The sequence below is a fragment of the Astyanax mexicanus genome, chromosome 25 (assembly GCF_023375975.1).
Source record: "Astyanax mexicanus isolate ESR-SI-001 chromosome 25, AstMex3_surface, whole genome shotgun sequence".
NCBI classification, from domain to species: domain Eukaryota; kingdom Metazoa; phylum Chordata; class Actinopteri; order Characiformes; family Acestrorhamphidae; genus Astyanax; species Astyanax mexicanus.
In genome coordinates this window covers 24139879-24154687 of record NC_064432.1, presented here as the reverse complement: position 1 = coordinate 24154687, position 14809 = coordinate 24139879, and the positions used below count along the sequence as shown (strand labels likewise).

At 40.2% G+C, this 14809-nt stretch overlaps 3 protein-coding genes across 4 annotated transcripts in view; 1 reads left to right on the top strand and 2 right to left on the bottom strand.

Moving 5' to 3' along the window:
• Window positions 1-14809, bottom strand: part of fam184b (family with sequence similarity 184 member B) — a 276012-nt gene that overhangs the window by 42092 nt on the left and 219111 nt on the right. The gene's annotated exons all lie outside the window — the stretch shown is intronic.
• LOC103028955 (5-hydroxytryptamine receptor 1D) lies at window positions 290-8587 on the top strand. The gene is made up of 3 exons (XM_022681563.2): window positions 290-452; window positions 5753-5913; window positions 6511-8587. Exons 1-3 carry the CDS (start codon window positions 290-292, stop codon window positions 7897-7899), a joined length of 1713 nt encoding a protein of 570 aa, XP_022537284.2. The 3' UTR covers window positions 7900-8587.
• The window catches only part of slc35f3b (solute carrier family 35 member F3b), an 83758-nt gene continuing 78502 nt past the window's right edge, over window positions 9554-14809 (bottom strand). For both annotated transcript variants that reach the window (XM_049472169.1, XM_015600719.3), the window contains one exon: window positions 9554-14638. In XM_049472169.1, the coding sequence (XP_049328126.1) occupies window positions 14394-14638 (245 nt within the window). In that variant the 3' untranslated portion in view covers window positions 9554-14393. The remainder of the gene's footprint in view (window positions 14639-14809) is intronic.

Below are 14809 nucleotides of genomic sequence, written 5' to 3'. Positions count from 1 at the left end.
TGTGTGTGTGTGTGGGTACAGTTATATTCAGGTGTGCACTCGTGTGTTTAACTGTGAGTTTGTGTGTGCTCAGGTGTGCTGATGTGTGTGTTTACAGGTATATTCAGGTGTGCTGATCTGTGTGTTTGTGTGTAGGGACGGTACAGTGCAGGATGGAGCAGGTGGATGGTGCTGTGAGCTGGAGACGGGTATCTGCACGGCGCTGCTCTCCGTAGCTCTTCAGGTGGAGGTGTGGAACAGGTGTATCGTGTGTATCGTCTCCGGCGCGGGGGTGGGGGTGGGGGTGGTGATGGAGTTCCCGGGCAGCAGGTGGCTGGACGGAGGTGAGCCGCTCCTGGGGGAGATGAGGGTCTCGTGGAGGAACTCGTCGGGGTCTCGGCTCGGCGGAGCTGCCAGAGAGAAGGTGCTGCTGGAGGTGCTGATGGTGCTGATGTGTGTCGGGGCCGTTACAGGTGGGCTTCACTTCAGCATAGAGATTTATTTTATTTTAAAGACAACTTATTGCTGATATTTTTTTAATACTTTAGCAGTTTTTTTGTTTGCCTGAATAAGTTGAATTTTTTTTTTTAGTTTAAATTAGTTTCAAACTCTGGATGTTCCTGGTGTTGTGACATTTAAAGACACATTTAAAAATTCTAATTTTCTGAGACGCTGAATTATGAGTTTCACATTCTAAACTGAATTACTGAAATAAAATAAGTTCTCAATATTTTTCAAATTTTTGAGATGCACTTGTATTGGGTTTACATTTAAACCAATGGTGGGATAATCCACTTCTCTATTACCTAATTTGTAGAAGAACATTAACCCTATATAACCCTGCATCCCTCTACATTTACTCTACTGGAAACGGCACTTTGAGACAATGTCTAGTAGAAGGTGCTCTTGAAGGCACTTCATCACGACACTCAACTACTGGAAGAGCAGGAGGGCACCCAGAGATGGCACTTATTGAGGAACTCAAGAGAAAAATCATTGTCTTCATTTATTGTAAGAAGAAGAATACTAGAGAGAATCTCTTTTTTTTCCCCAACAATAAGATCAGCCAGTAGGGCACTGTATCTCTTTTTTGTCACACTAGAGGGCGCTCAAGAGACGCTTTTAACTATTGGGGTGGGTCTCAATCCTGCAGTCCTGCCCCTTTTACCAGTGATCCCGCCCAAGACGGAGATTATGTTTTTTTTAAAAACTCTGTCTCTCAATCTTCATGACAAACCCCCCAAAAAAGCATTTATCTTGTCTGGCTCGGTGGCTTTGAGGTAAAGTGCTGGACTTCAGAGCAAAAGGTTGTGGGTTCGAGTCCTGTGTGGTGTTGGATGCTCTGGTTGGCTGGTGGTGGTACTGGAGGAAAAAGAATGGGTAGAGGAGGGCCAGCAGGTGAAAGGAGAAGGAGAGGAGCCTGGAGAGAAAGGGGGAGGGGGGTCTTACTTCCTGAAACTCCTTCCAACTAGGGGTGATAGGTTTTATTCCAGATCTCAGGATATAAATTTAACTAAGTTTTTTCTTGTATGTGATTTATAACCCCTGCTGTTCTTCTCTCCGGAGGCCGGGGGGGGGAGACACCCCAGATATTCTCCCCCCCATTCCTGGGATTCAGGTCTCAGGGTTTTGGTAACGCCCTTCTCCTGCCACCATCAGCACCACACCACCAATGCTCCTCTGGTGTTTGTGTGACGTGGAGCTCCTGACCGGTCTTGAACCGGTAACCTCCTGACCGGAGAGGCAGTGCTCTACCACTGAGCCACAGGATCTCACACCTGCTATGCTTTTTTTTTTTTTTTTTTTTTTTTTTTTTTTTTTTTTTTTTTTTTTTTTTTTTTTTTTTTTTTTTTTGCATTTATCATTTGAATAGACAACTTTATGCTGAAAATACACTTAAAGATTTGCTTCGAGTCTCGAACTCACAACCTCTTGATCTTAGTGTTGTTGATTCTACCACTGAACCACATCAGGCTCACAGGTTCCAAGCTTCCTTTTTTTTTTTTTTTTTTTTATAGCATTTATCATTTGAATATCCAACTTTACACCATTAATACTCTTAAAGATTAACTTTCCAAGAGACTTGAACCCACAACCTTCTATTCTTAGTGACACTGATTCTACCACCAAGCCACCACAGCTCGAGGATCTTGTCCTCTTTTTTTTAGTATTTATTATTTGAGTAGCCAACTTTATGCTGAATATATGCATAAAGATTCGCTTCTCACAAGCCTTGAACCCAAAACCACATGGACTTAGTGGCACTGATTCTACCACTGAGCCACCACAGCTCATGGGTCTCAAGCTTTTTTTTTGAAAATTTGTATTTTAGATTAACTTGTTTTAAGCGTGACTTAAAGAAGATGAAATTGAGGGTATGTCCATCATCTGGACAAATCCAACTAGTTTCTCAGATCAGATCAGATCATATCTATTCAGACTAGAGATCATGGGGGTGGAGTATAATCTACTAAAGATATTCCTACAATTGAAACAACAGAGTTGGCACCAAGCTTTTAAACATCACCCACTTTCTACAAGCATCTTAAAGAAGATTGTTAAGCAACCACGTGAGTTGTTTGCGACAAAGTGCCATTTCTTTTTTTTTTTTTTTTTTTTTTTTTTTTAATGTTATTTCAGCTGAAGCTTTAAACTCTTCCTACTCCAGGGCTGATCTTCACAGTGATGGTATATATCTAAAGTCTGGTGATCTTTAGGGTGGAGTCTAACCTACCATAACTGAGTAGACAAAGGTCAATAACAGTAACAAAAACTGCAGTGGTGTCACTTTATAAAGGCGCAGTGCATCTAATAACTAGTCTTCAACTCAGTTTAAGAACTACTCCCTGTTTTTTCATTAAAACTCCAGGATTAGAGTTTGCAAGCACATATATCCCACTTTACAGAAAACCTTTTCCACTGAGCAATAGCCAAACTATTTGCATATTATGCATGTTCTCCCATCTCTCACTCACCGTCAGTGTGTAGTCATTCTCCACAGACTGCTGCTGCTGCTGTCTCTTGAAATTTACATGTAGGTTGTATAATAGGAAAGTGCCTGGCCTCAGTGTTGCTAATTGTGTGTATAGGCTATATGCTGTCTGGTCATTTGCATAACTTAAACAAACAAAGAAAAATAATAGTGTTCACCCACTGTATAAATTTCATAAATGTAAAACGTGTTGATGACACAACTTATTTTTTTAAGTTGATCCTAGAGGATAGTCAGCAGAACTTAGCAGAAAATAGGCAGACTAAAAACATAAAGTGAATTTATAGGTTGTTTTTCAAACATATATTAGGTTTTTATACATATAAAAAGATGTCTAGTTAGAACAACTCCTGGTGGTGGTTTTCTTCAATACTTAAAAGTTTGAGTGGAGTAAGTTGCCTCTTTTTAATTTTTAGAGTGCAGTAACCCACGCAGATACGTTTGTGATGTTCAGACAGGCAAATGCAATCTAATCTGAACAGATCTGATCTGACAAATCAATCGGATTTGCCTGCAGTCGGAATGTAGTCCAAATCCAGTTTGTGAACATACACTCATTTTCCTCTTCTTTAAATGACTCCTAAAATAAGTTCAACTCAACTAAACCAACTGCAACAATTTAAAATACAAATATCCAAAAAACAAAAGCTTGAAATCTTCAAGCTGTAATGGTTTAGTGGTAGAATCAGTGCCACTGAGACCGTAAGGTCGTGGGTTCAAGACATTTGAAAAGTGATTTTTTAAGAGTATTTTAAGCATAAAGTTGGCTATTCGAATGATAAATGCTAAAAAAAAAAATGTTGAGACCCACGAGTTGTGGTGGCTCAGTGGTAGAATCAGCACCACTAAGACCAGAAGGTTGTGGGTTCAAGGCTTGTGAGAAGCAAATCTTTAACCGTATTTTCAGCGTAAAGTTGGTTAATCGTATCATAAATGCTAAAAAAAAAGTATTGCAGGTGTGAGATCCTGTGGCTCAGTGGTAGAGCACTGCCTCCCCAGTCAGGAGGTTACTGGTTCAAGACCGGTCAGGAGCTCCACGTCACACAAACACCAGAGGAGCATTGGTGGTGCGGTGCTGATGGTGGCAGGAGACGGGCGTTACCGAAAAACCTGAGACCCGAATCCCAGGAATGGGGGGGAGAATATCTGGGGTGTCTCCCCCCCCGGCCTCGGGAGAGAAGAACAGCAGGGGTTATAAATCACATACAAGAAAAAACTTAGTTAAATTTATATCCTGAGGTCTGAACTAAAACCTATCACCCCTAGTTGGAAGGAGTTTCAGGAAGTAAGACCCCTTCCCCCTTTCTCTCCAGGCTCCTCCCCCTTTTTTCCACCTGTACCACCACCACAGCCACCACCAAGCACACAGGATTTGAACCCACAACCTCTTGCTTTCAAGTCCAGCACTTTACCCCAAGGCCACCGAGCCAGACAAGAACAATGCTTTTTTTGGGGGGTTTGTCATGAAGATTGAGAGACAGAGTTTTAAAAAAAACATAATCTCCGCCTTGGGCGGGATCACTGTCAGAAAGGGGCAGGACTGCAGGGGGAACCGCCCCCATGGTTGAAATGCGTCTCTGGAGTACCCTCTAGAGTGCAAAAACAGAGATACAGTGCCCTACTGGCTGATCCTATCATTGGAAAAAGAGATTGAGTTCCCATTAGAGTGGCGAAACAGAAACAATCACCTTTTCTCCATGAGAAGATCAGCCAATAGGACACTTTGCCTCTGTTTTGCCACTCTAGTGAGCACTCAATCTCTTTTTGTCCAACAAGAAGATCAGCCAGTAGGGAAATTTGTCTCTGCTTTGTTGCTTTAATGGGCCCTCAATCTCTTATTCCCAACAAGAAGATCAGCCAATAGGGCCTACTTAGAAGGTACTTAATCATGGCACTTTTTACTACTGGAAGTGCGGGAGGGCACTTACTGAGATTTAATTTATATTTTTACAACAAGAAGGTCAGCCAATACAACACTGTGTCTTTGTTTTGCCACTCTATTGAGGACTTATAGAGACAATCACTTCTTTCCAATAAGAAGATCAGCCAGTAGGGCACTTTGTGTCTGAGTTCTCAATATAGCAGCAAAACAGAGACACAGTGTTGTATTGGGTGACCTTCGTTGTTGGGGAAAAAAATTATGGAAAGAAAACAAGTTCATATTCATAAAGAGTTCAGAAATCAATATTTGATGGAATAACCCTGGTTTTTAATCACAGTTTTTTTCATGTATCTTGGCATCATGTTCTCCTCCACCAGTCTTACACACTGCTTTTGGATAACTTTATGCTGCTTTACTCCTCTCTCATTTTCTGCAAATTTGGAATTTGGGAGAAATGTTGTCTGTAGTTTATAGAATAAAACAACAATGTTCATTTTACTCAAATATAAACCTATAAATAGCAAAATCTGAGAAACTGATTCAGAAACTAAAGTGCTCTCTACCTTTTTTTCCAGAGCTGTAGTTCAAGTATACTATTATTATATTTAAATATATTACTTTATCATTGGGGATAATAATCAGGACAGGCCTGCCTTTGTTAAATGTACCTTTTAATACATGTGTTTACAATATATATATTAGTTTATTCTTATTATCAGTTTTTAAGATTAATAACATTAGAGCATAATAAGAGTTGTATGGATTTTAACATCATGTACTGTATTTCTGTTCCTTCTTATTTGATGTTTCCAGTGTTTGATCTTTAGAGATGCAGATATTACTCAATATTAATTTAATCTCTCGTTTGTTTGCGTTATATTTTTCCGTTTCCCCGTCAGGGAACATCCTGGTCATCGTGATCGTCGTGGCGACAAAGACGTTCCACAGCGTGACGTCGGTGCTGATTATTAATCTGGCCATCAGCGACTTCCTGGTGGGCATCGGGGTCATGCCGTTTGTTGCCGTTTCCATCATGAATAACGGATGGGTGAACTGCAACGTTAGTATGCCCTGTTACAGTTTTACCATTTGGATTTTATTGTGATTTTTGTGTTTTATATTAAAATTAATTTGAAAAATGAATCAGATTAAATCATAATTATAGTAGCTTTCTATCATTTATGTATACAGTTTAAGCACACCCTAATTTTTCCATATTTATCCATATTCATATATTTTATCTCAAATTAAATGTTTTAATATCTGATATTTTTAGGGATGCACCAAATAAATATTTGGCTTAAAGACCATAAGAATTTTTTTTCCCCAAACAATTTAATGTTATTTGACAAGCAAGAAAAAAAAATCCTTTACAAAAAAACACATTGAAAAAAATCTGCCTTAATTTGATTCGTTTTTTTTTTCCTTATTTCTCCTACATATTAGTCCCTTCCTATATATTTCTCATTTCTTCTCATTGACTGTGGCAAAATATTATTGAATAGTTAGAATAAAACTAATTTTTAACATATTTTCACTTGTTTTTAAGTAATTGTATCTACTACAAGTTTTTCACTGCTAGATAAACTATTTAAAAAACATTTCGCATTATCTATTAACATGCTTTTATGCTTGTATTTTTTTTTTTCTACCACAGGATCTGTGCCTGTACGTTGGCTACACCTCCTCGGTCTACTGCACGGCGTCAGTCCTGACGCTGGCGGCGATTGCTCTGGATCGCTACTACTCCATCGTGGACTGCCTGCGGTACGACTCCCGCTGTACGGTGTGGAGAACCGGAGCGGCCGTGCTGTGGATCTGGTTGCAGGCCATGCTCACCAGCTCCCCACCGCTGCTGGGCTGGAGCAACGTCAGCTTCGTGAGCCCCATGTACAGCTGCGTTGTCAACTGGGCCAGCAGTCCCAGCTACACCGTCTTCATGGCCGCCCTGTCGTTCCTCCTGCCGGCTACGGTCATCCTCTTCTGCTACGTGAAGATCGTACGGGTGGCGAGGCACCACGCTCGAAGGATCCACAGTCTGGAGGAGCATCTCCAGCGAAGTCGCGAACGCTCCCTTGCCACGTCTTCTGAATCGACTAATCGGTGTTCAACCGCGGACCTGGAGTCGAACGACCCTTCCAAGCTGGTTTACTACGTAACCGGAAGGTTCGTTTCCGAATCGCAGTTTGACGCTAATCAGTATCCAGGTGATCCAGCTTGTCGTCCACAGATGGAAGGCGAAAGCAGCTCCAGACCTTCTACCCGTCGCCTGCAAGCTGTACTCGCTCATCTCCAGAACGCAAGTGCCCAGCAAGCCAACAACCCCCATAACGGTGTCGTAAGACTCTTCATGGTCATCGCGGCCTTCTTCCTCTGCTGGACGCCGTACATCAGCGTCGCTCTGGTGCAGGCCACCGAGACCGCCCTCTCTCGCTCGGTCAGCCAGATCCCACCGGCTGCCGTCACCTTCTCCTACTGGCTGGTGCTCTTCAACTCGGACATCAACCCCCTGCTGTATGCCTTGCTTAGCAAGCGATTCCAGGGGGCGCTGCAGAACCTCAAGCAGAAGATTCAAACAAGGCTAGGAAGTGTCGTTGCAAGAGTAGGAGATCGACGAGGAGATGGAGACGGTGGAGGAAGCACGATGCCCACTAATGTGATGACTGCTACATGCAGAGAACGACCTTCCAGAGATGGTGGAAGCCAAAGAAGCCATCGACGAGGAGTCGAGGAATCGACGCAATACTCCTCGGGTTTCGCAACAAGTTCGCCTTTTTCCAGAAGGTACAAGGAACGAGTGAACCAAAGTCTCCTACCTGGAAGTTTGTCGTCCACATCCCACTCCTCCTCCTCCACCACGTCGTCCTCCTGTTCCCTTTGGAACACCTGCAGCGGAAGTTCTCCAGAACGGTCGGACTGCTTACAGGTTCCTTCTAAACCTCTGGAAAGGGAAATACTTCCCAAGAAGTCGCCTGCGACCAAAGAGCGCCAGACCACGTTCTTTTATGGTCAGATCACAGTACGAGTGGAGCATGAACTCTGTTGATCTTTGTACTGCAGAGTCATGGAAATGAACTGCTGGAATGATCTTTTAAATTAAGTTACATTTTTAACGTTTTAAAGACTCTTGGTTGCATTATATTATGTTTGTACTTTGCTGATGTTGTTTCATTGACCTTGGACTCTATGGAATTTACAGATATTTACAGACTATCCCTTGAACTTCTTACTTTTTACATTTCGTCTCCTTACAACCACAAACTTTCAAGTGAAAGATCAACACAAAGTAGCACATAACTGTGTAGTGGAACGAAAATGAGTATTGGAAAATTGAGGCTGATCCATTTCTTTTTGCTATATAAACTGAAAAACATTTGGGTTCCACCTTAAAAGATCAACATTTTAGCCTTTATTTCCAAGTATTTCCATCTGGATCTGAGACACAGTTCAGAAGATAGAACCTTCTTTCTGAACAGAAGCACAAAAAAATGTTTTTGTTTCATTAACTGCTGTGGTTTTCTTTGGTCTACATCTGTTATTTACCAGTACACCAGTGACGACTTTCTTCTTCAGGATATTCCAAACAGTTGTTCTAGCTGTGAATAACATTTGTGCTCTTATGGTTTTTACTGATTTTCCATCTTCTCTCAGCTTCACAGCTCATAAGAAATATAGATATAAATACCCGGAAACAAAGACTGAAATATATATATATATACTGTATACAGCTCTGGAAAAAAAGTTTCTTTGATTTTACCAAATTGAAAACCTCTGGAATATAACCAAGAGGAAGACGGATGATCACAAGCCATCAAACCAAACTGAACTGCTTGAATGTTTGCACCAGGAGTGTAAAGTATAAAGTTATCCAAAAGCAGTGTGCAAGACTGGTGGAGGAGAACATGATGCCAAGATGCATAAAAACTGTGATTAAAAACCAGGGTTATTCCACCAAATATTGATTTCTGAACTCTTAAAACTGATTTACAAACTGAAGTGGTCTCAACTTTTCCAGAGCTGTGTATTGTCTCATATTATTTTTTTAATGTTTTAAATTTAAATGTTTTCAGTCTACAGCAGAAATAAATGAACTTACTTCACCAATAATTTTGGAGGGGACTGCATATGGTTTTCAAAAATTGAATTAAATAAAAAATTTAAAAAATGTGTTGCAAACTGCAAATCTTATGCACTTCTTATGTCTTACTTCTAACAATGGTTTAAACCTAACCCTGCTTTTAACTTCTTCTTTTCTGACCTGTCTGGTGAGTTTCTTGATCTTCATGATGCTGTTTGTTCACTAGTGTTCACTATCAAACCACTGAGTCCTTCACAGAACAGCTGTATTTAAGGGCCATTCCACCGAATGGGTGGCATTTTCGTCCCCAGTAAATTACATGTATAAATATGCACACAAAATAACTTTAAAATATATTTAATTAAGTTACTTCAAAAAAAGTGTGTGGTTGTAAAGTGACACTGTCCACTATGGGTGGTAATATTAGCTTCAATGGTGTAATTCGCCGTACACATTCTTTTGTCGTTTCCACTTTGCCTTTCCGACCTGTGTTTGACCTCCTTCACAAGATAACACCTCACAACGTATAGTGAACGTCAGTGAAAGACACAGTAAATGAATGGCTTGTGACAATCAATTATACTGTTTCAACAAGACAAAGAAAAACTCAGATAAATAATAATAAATGAAGTTATCGTTTATTCTCTTTTTTCCCATTTTTCTCAAATGTGATAATCATTTCTTGCATTTCAGTGTAAAAACGTATTCCTTACAAAGGTTTACAATAATTTCTAGCAATAATTCCAGAGGAATATTAATAAATATATGTATATAGTTATTGTCATTGTTCCAATGACAATGGGAGACAGTGCTGATGATTTCTCTATTGCGTAGTAAAGGAAAAAGCGGTGATGCCGACGGCTAGCCTAGCCGCTAGCTTCTGCATGCAGTTTTCACGCCGACTCACCACCCGGCCTTTAACTCAATAGTCCTTTAAAGATGCAGAAATACTCAAATATAAAAAACAAACTTTAAAACAATCAAAAAATATATACGATGCACTGAAGTCATATTTTGGACATACACCGTTCATGACAGCATAACATTATGGCAACCTCCTTGTTTCGACACCCATTATCCCGTTTTTTATTTGTATAGAACACTTTATATTTCTATAATATAATGATTATAGAATGTAGTTCCAGCACTGTATCTGATTCTCTGCATACTTTACTATTATCCTCCTGTTCTATACCTGTTATTCTGTGCTCAGAACCCCACAGGAGCGAAAACTATAAAAAAAACTATACCACAGAGCAGCTATTACTATGTGCATGTTCATTAATGATCTCAAGGTAGCTGGGAGCTGGGAGCACAGTCACCACCAAAAAAAGTGAAATGCGAACCCTTTGGGATTACTTGGATTTCTGCATTAATTGGTCATAAAATGTGTTCTGATCTTCAGAAGTTCTGAAGTCGCAACAATAGACAAACACAGTCTGCTTAAACTAATACCACACAAAAATTAGCATGCAAAGTTTGCTTGGTTTTAGTAAACACAACATTCACAGTGAGGAGGAAAATGTATGTGAACCTTTGGATTTAATAACTGGTTGGCGCTCTGAGATTTCCTTTTAGCCTTCAGCTGAAACTCTAGGATTCTTCCTCACCTCATTGATCATTCTGTGCTGTGCTCTTACAGTCATCTTTACAGGACTTTACCACGTCTAGGGAGAGTAGAAACTTGAGTAGCTGAACTTTCTCCATTTGTAGAGCGTCTGTCTTACTGTGGACACGTGGATGAACATCAAGGATTTTTTTAAAGATACTTTTGTAACCCTTTTCTAGCTTCACGCAAGTCAACAATTCTTGAACGTAGGTCTTCTAAGAGCTCTTTTCTTTTGTGTGAGGCATTCTTAAGAACAGCAAATTCAAAACAGCTTTAACCTGCTCCAATTAGCTCCTAGAAAAGTCATTATCCCAGGGGTTCACATACTTTTTCCTCCCTCACTGTGAATGTTGTGTTTGATAAAAAAAACATGCAAACATATCATTTTTTGTGTGGTATTAGTTTAAGCAGACTGTGTTTGTTTATTGTTGTGACTTAGATAAAGATCAGAACACATTTAGTGACCAATTTATGCAGAAATTCAAGTAATCCCAAACCTTGCAACTGTATTATGTTAGTTGTATTACTGTTTTCTTGGTGGTGACTGTGCTCCCAGCTACCTTGAGATCATTAACCCATATAATTATAGTTGCTTTGTGGTGGTTTTCTCTCCTGTGGAGTCCTGAGCATTAAAAAACAAGGTGAAAGGAGGATAATAATATAGTATACAGAGAAATAGATACAAAACTACAGTTATAACTATTATACAAGTTGATCATCTGATAAAATAACGGGATAATGGGTGTAAAAACAAAAGAGATTGTCATAAAGTTACAATGTTGGTGTATCTAGAAGTGTTGATGAGTGCAATAAAAGCTTTGTGACCTGGAGATGGCCACCGACTCCATACATTGAAAAAGCACATGGCGTGTATTTCAGGTGCGTGTTGCAGAAATGGTCATACATTCACAAGGCGGAAAATTGTCCAACGTTTTTTTGGGGACGTCTTCTGGACGATTGTTTGTTTGAATGTGTGTGTGTTTAAACAAATCTCTGGCAATGCCCGGTTTCATTGTGGCAGCGCCACCTGACCCTGAAGTAGCCTCACAGTGGTAAATACATACTTGAGCAACGTTACGTAGTTTCAGTAGTTACATAGTTTTTTTTTTAAGTTACGCAGACTTGACTGGACTCGATGTAAACAGCCTGGATTTGCCAATTCCTCGAGCGAAGATCCCGGACCACGATCAATCGAGGTGAGTTCAGAAGTCGTGTCAAGTCACACAAGTCACATAGAGGAAAAAAATATCGTTAGGCCAAAGTCTTCTGGCTCAAATGCAAAGACAAAGACGCATCCGTCACTTGAAGTTGGCACTGGTTAAAGGTCCTGTTTGTTGTTAGTGCTCCAGGCAAAGGTGCTCCAAAGGTTAGTGTTGGTGCATGCGTAGCGTAGCATAGCTTAGCGTAGCATAGCATTAGTCAGTCATCAACCTGCCACGCTTCATTGGCAGGGGAAGTGCCAGCAGTGTGAACATGAACAATCAGACCAGTTCAGACGCTTCAAAAGTTGGTGGCATGAGTGGCTCAACCCTAGATGTTAAAAGTTGATAAAAGTTTGGACATATCTTTTTTTTAGTCAATGTTTTCCTTTCTTTTTTTCTCTTTTTCCTACATTGTAAATAAAAAATGTTAAAAAAAAATGAACTTAAACTTAAAAGTGTAAAACAAACCAGAACACTCTATGTGAAGGATTTTGGTGGCTTTTATCTGGGATGCCTGATAAAATTATCCTGTGTAACAGAGGAAACTCTTGCTCTTCCTCTCCCGGCGCAGTCCTGATTAGTGCCAGTTTCATCATTGTAATGTTTTTGATGGTCTTTGCTGTGACTGCACTTGAGGATACTTTTGAAATTCTTAAAATTCTTCTTTTTCGGATTGACTGACACATTAAGAGGCAAGAAATTCAAGTAATTAACTTGATGAGTTTTAGCACAGCTGTTAACTGAAAGCCTGAATTTCAGGTGACTCTACCTCTTAACTCAGGCTGTCTTTGAAGAAAATATAAAATAGAAACATATTCTGTTTTTTTTGTTCACTTAATAATTGCATATGTTTTTCTTCATAGTTTGGATGAGTTTAGTATTAATCTACAATATAGAACATTTTTAAATAATGAAAAAAATCAAAAACACTGAATATAAGGTGTGCCCAAACTTTTCACTAGTCCTGTAAGTTTCTTAGTGTAATAACGTGGGAGGTTCAATATGGTTTAAATATGGTTTAATTATGGGCCATAAATGCCTGAACTGACTCATATTCGGTCTGGAATTATCTATAATTGGGAATAATAAAGATGTCAGAGCACTCAGTGCTGTGTTAAATATGACCAAGTTAAGGCAATTTTGTTAAAGGGAATTGTCTCGGCCCACACTGGCCAATAAGTACCTTAACTGGGTCAGATTTAGCCCACAATCACCTGCTATCAGGGAACAATAAGCAAGTAAACACAGTCAATTCTGGGCTAAATATGACCTAGTTTAAACACATATAGCCAGTTAATAAGAAGTGTTATTGGGAAATGTTTTGGCCCACAATACAATACTGGTTTATAAATGACTCATATTTGGCCCGGAATTATCTATAGCTAGGAATAATAAGGATGTCAAAGTCTATGACTCAACTGGGTAAGATTTAGACCATTTGCTATCTGGGCTACATATGACCTAGTTAAGGCTTTTATGAGGCTATGGAAATGGAAAGTGTTTTATCCTACAATGCACTACAATTAACAAAGATGGCCAGTCTGTCTTAACTGGGTCACATTTAGCCTGGAATCATTGGCTATCTGGGCTACATATGATCCAGTTAAGGCTTTTATAGGCCAATGGAATTGGAAAGTGTTTAGCCCACATTACACCTATGACCAAAACTGGCCCATAAATGCCTGACTCATATTTGACCTGGGGTTATCTATAGCTGGGGATAGTGAGGATGTCAAAACAGTAACTTCTGTGTTAAATATGACCCAGTTAATGCAATTTTAAAGGGAATTGTCTTGGGTCAAATTTAGCCCAGGATCAGCTGTTACATATGGGCTGGGCTACATATCGGGGATCAGTATCAATGTCAATTCTGGGTTAAATATGACCTAGTTATGGCATATGAGCCAGTTTTAGTCCACATTACACTTGATACTGACAAAACTGCACATTTGCCCAGAATCATTTGCTATCCGGGCTACATATGAGCCACTTAATGCATTTATGAACCACATGTGTTATTCTTAGCCCAGAATTGACTGCTATCAGGGATCAGTATCAGTATCAATTCTGGGATAAATCTGACCTGGTTATGGCTTTATAGGCCAGATTTGGCCCACATTACAGTTGACACTGACAAAACTGCAGATTTATCCCAGAATCATTTGCTATCTGGGCTACATATGACCCACTTAAGGCTTTTATGGACCACTTTTGTTAATGGGAAATGCTTTGGGCTACATTGGGCTAGTTGAGGCATTTATGGGCCAGTTTTGGCCCACATTACAGTTGACACTAACAAAACTGCACATTTAGCCCAAAATAATCTGGTTATTGGGGGGAAAAATACTAAGCAGATGAAGATAGTTGATTCTGGGCTAAATATGACCCAGTCAATGTGACAGACTGGCCTGTTAAGTGTCTAAACTGGGTTATATTTAGCCCAGAACCACCTATGTATGATACAGTTGATAAAGCCGTGTCTATGGAACCTTCTCAAACCAAACCGATCCATTTTGAGCCAATAAGCATGATCAGAATCGTGGTGTCAAGTGGACCCGCCTCCTTCCGGGTACGTTTAGCCTCGTTAGCGTAAAGGGGCGTGGTTTATGTTGTGTTTATTGTGTTTATATATGTGTGTGTGTATATGTAAGTCAGTGGGTGAATGTGGACATGGACGTCCGGGTTCTGCGGCTCCAGTTCAGGCTGGATCCGGTTCCGGTTCCGGACTCGGCCGGCTCGGCGTGCTGCTCGCGCTTGCGTAACTTGGTGCTGAGCTGGATCAGGCACTGGTCCCAGTCCTCCGGCAGCAGCAGCATCAGGAAGCCCAGGCAGATGATGAAGACGGCGATGAGCCTCACCGTGTTGAAGTGGATCTCACAGGTGTACAGGTCTACCACTGAGATAAATACAAACACACACACTTATTATAACACAGCAGTACAAATTAACACAAGATATTTCAGGTTTTATCTGCTTAAATTCTTTTAATTTATTAGTATATATCAGTTCCTGCATTTCAAACCTGCTACACATCCCAAAACACATAAAGAATGAATGAACAAAGGCC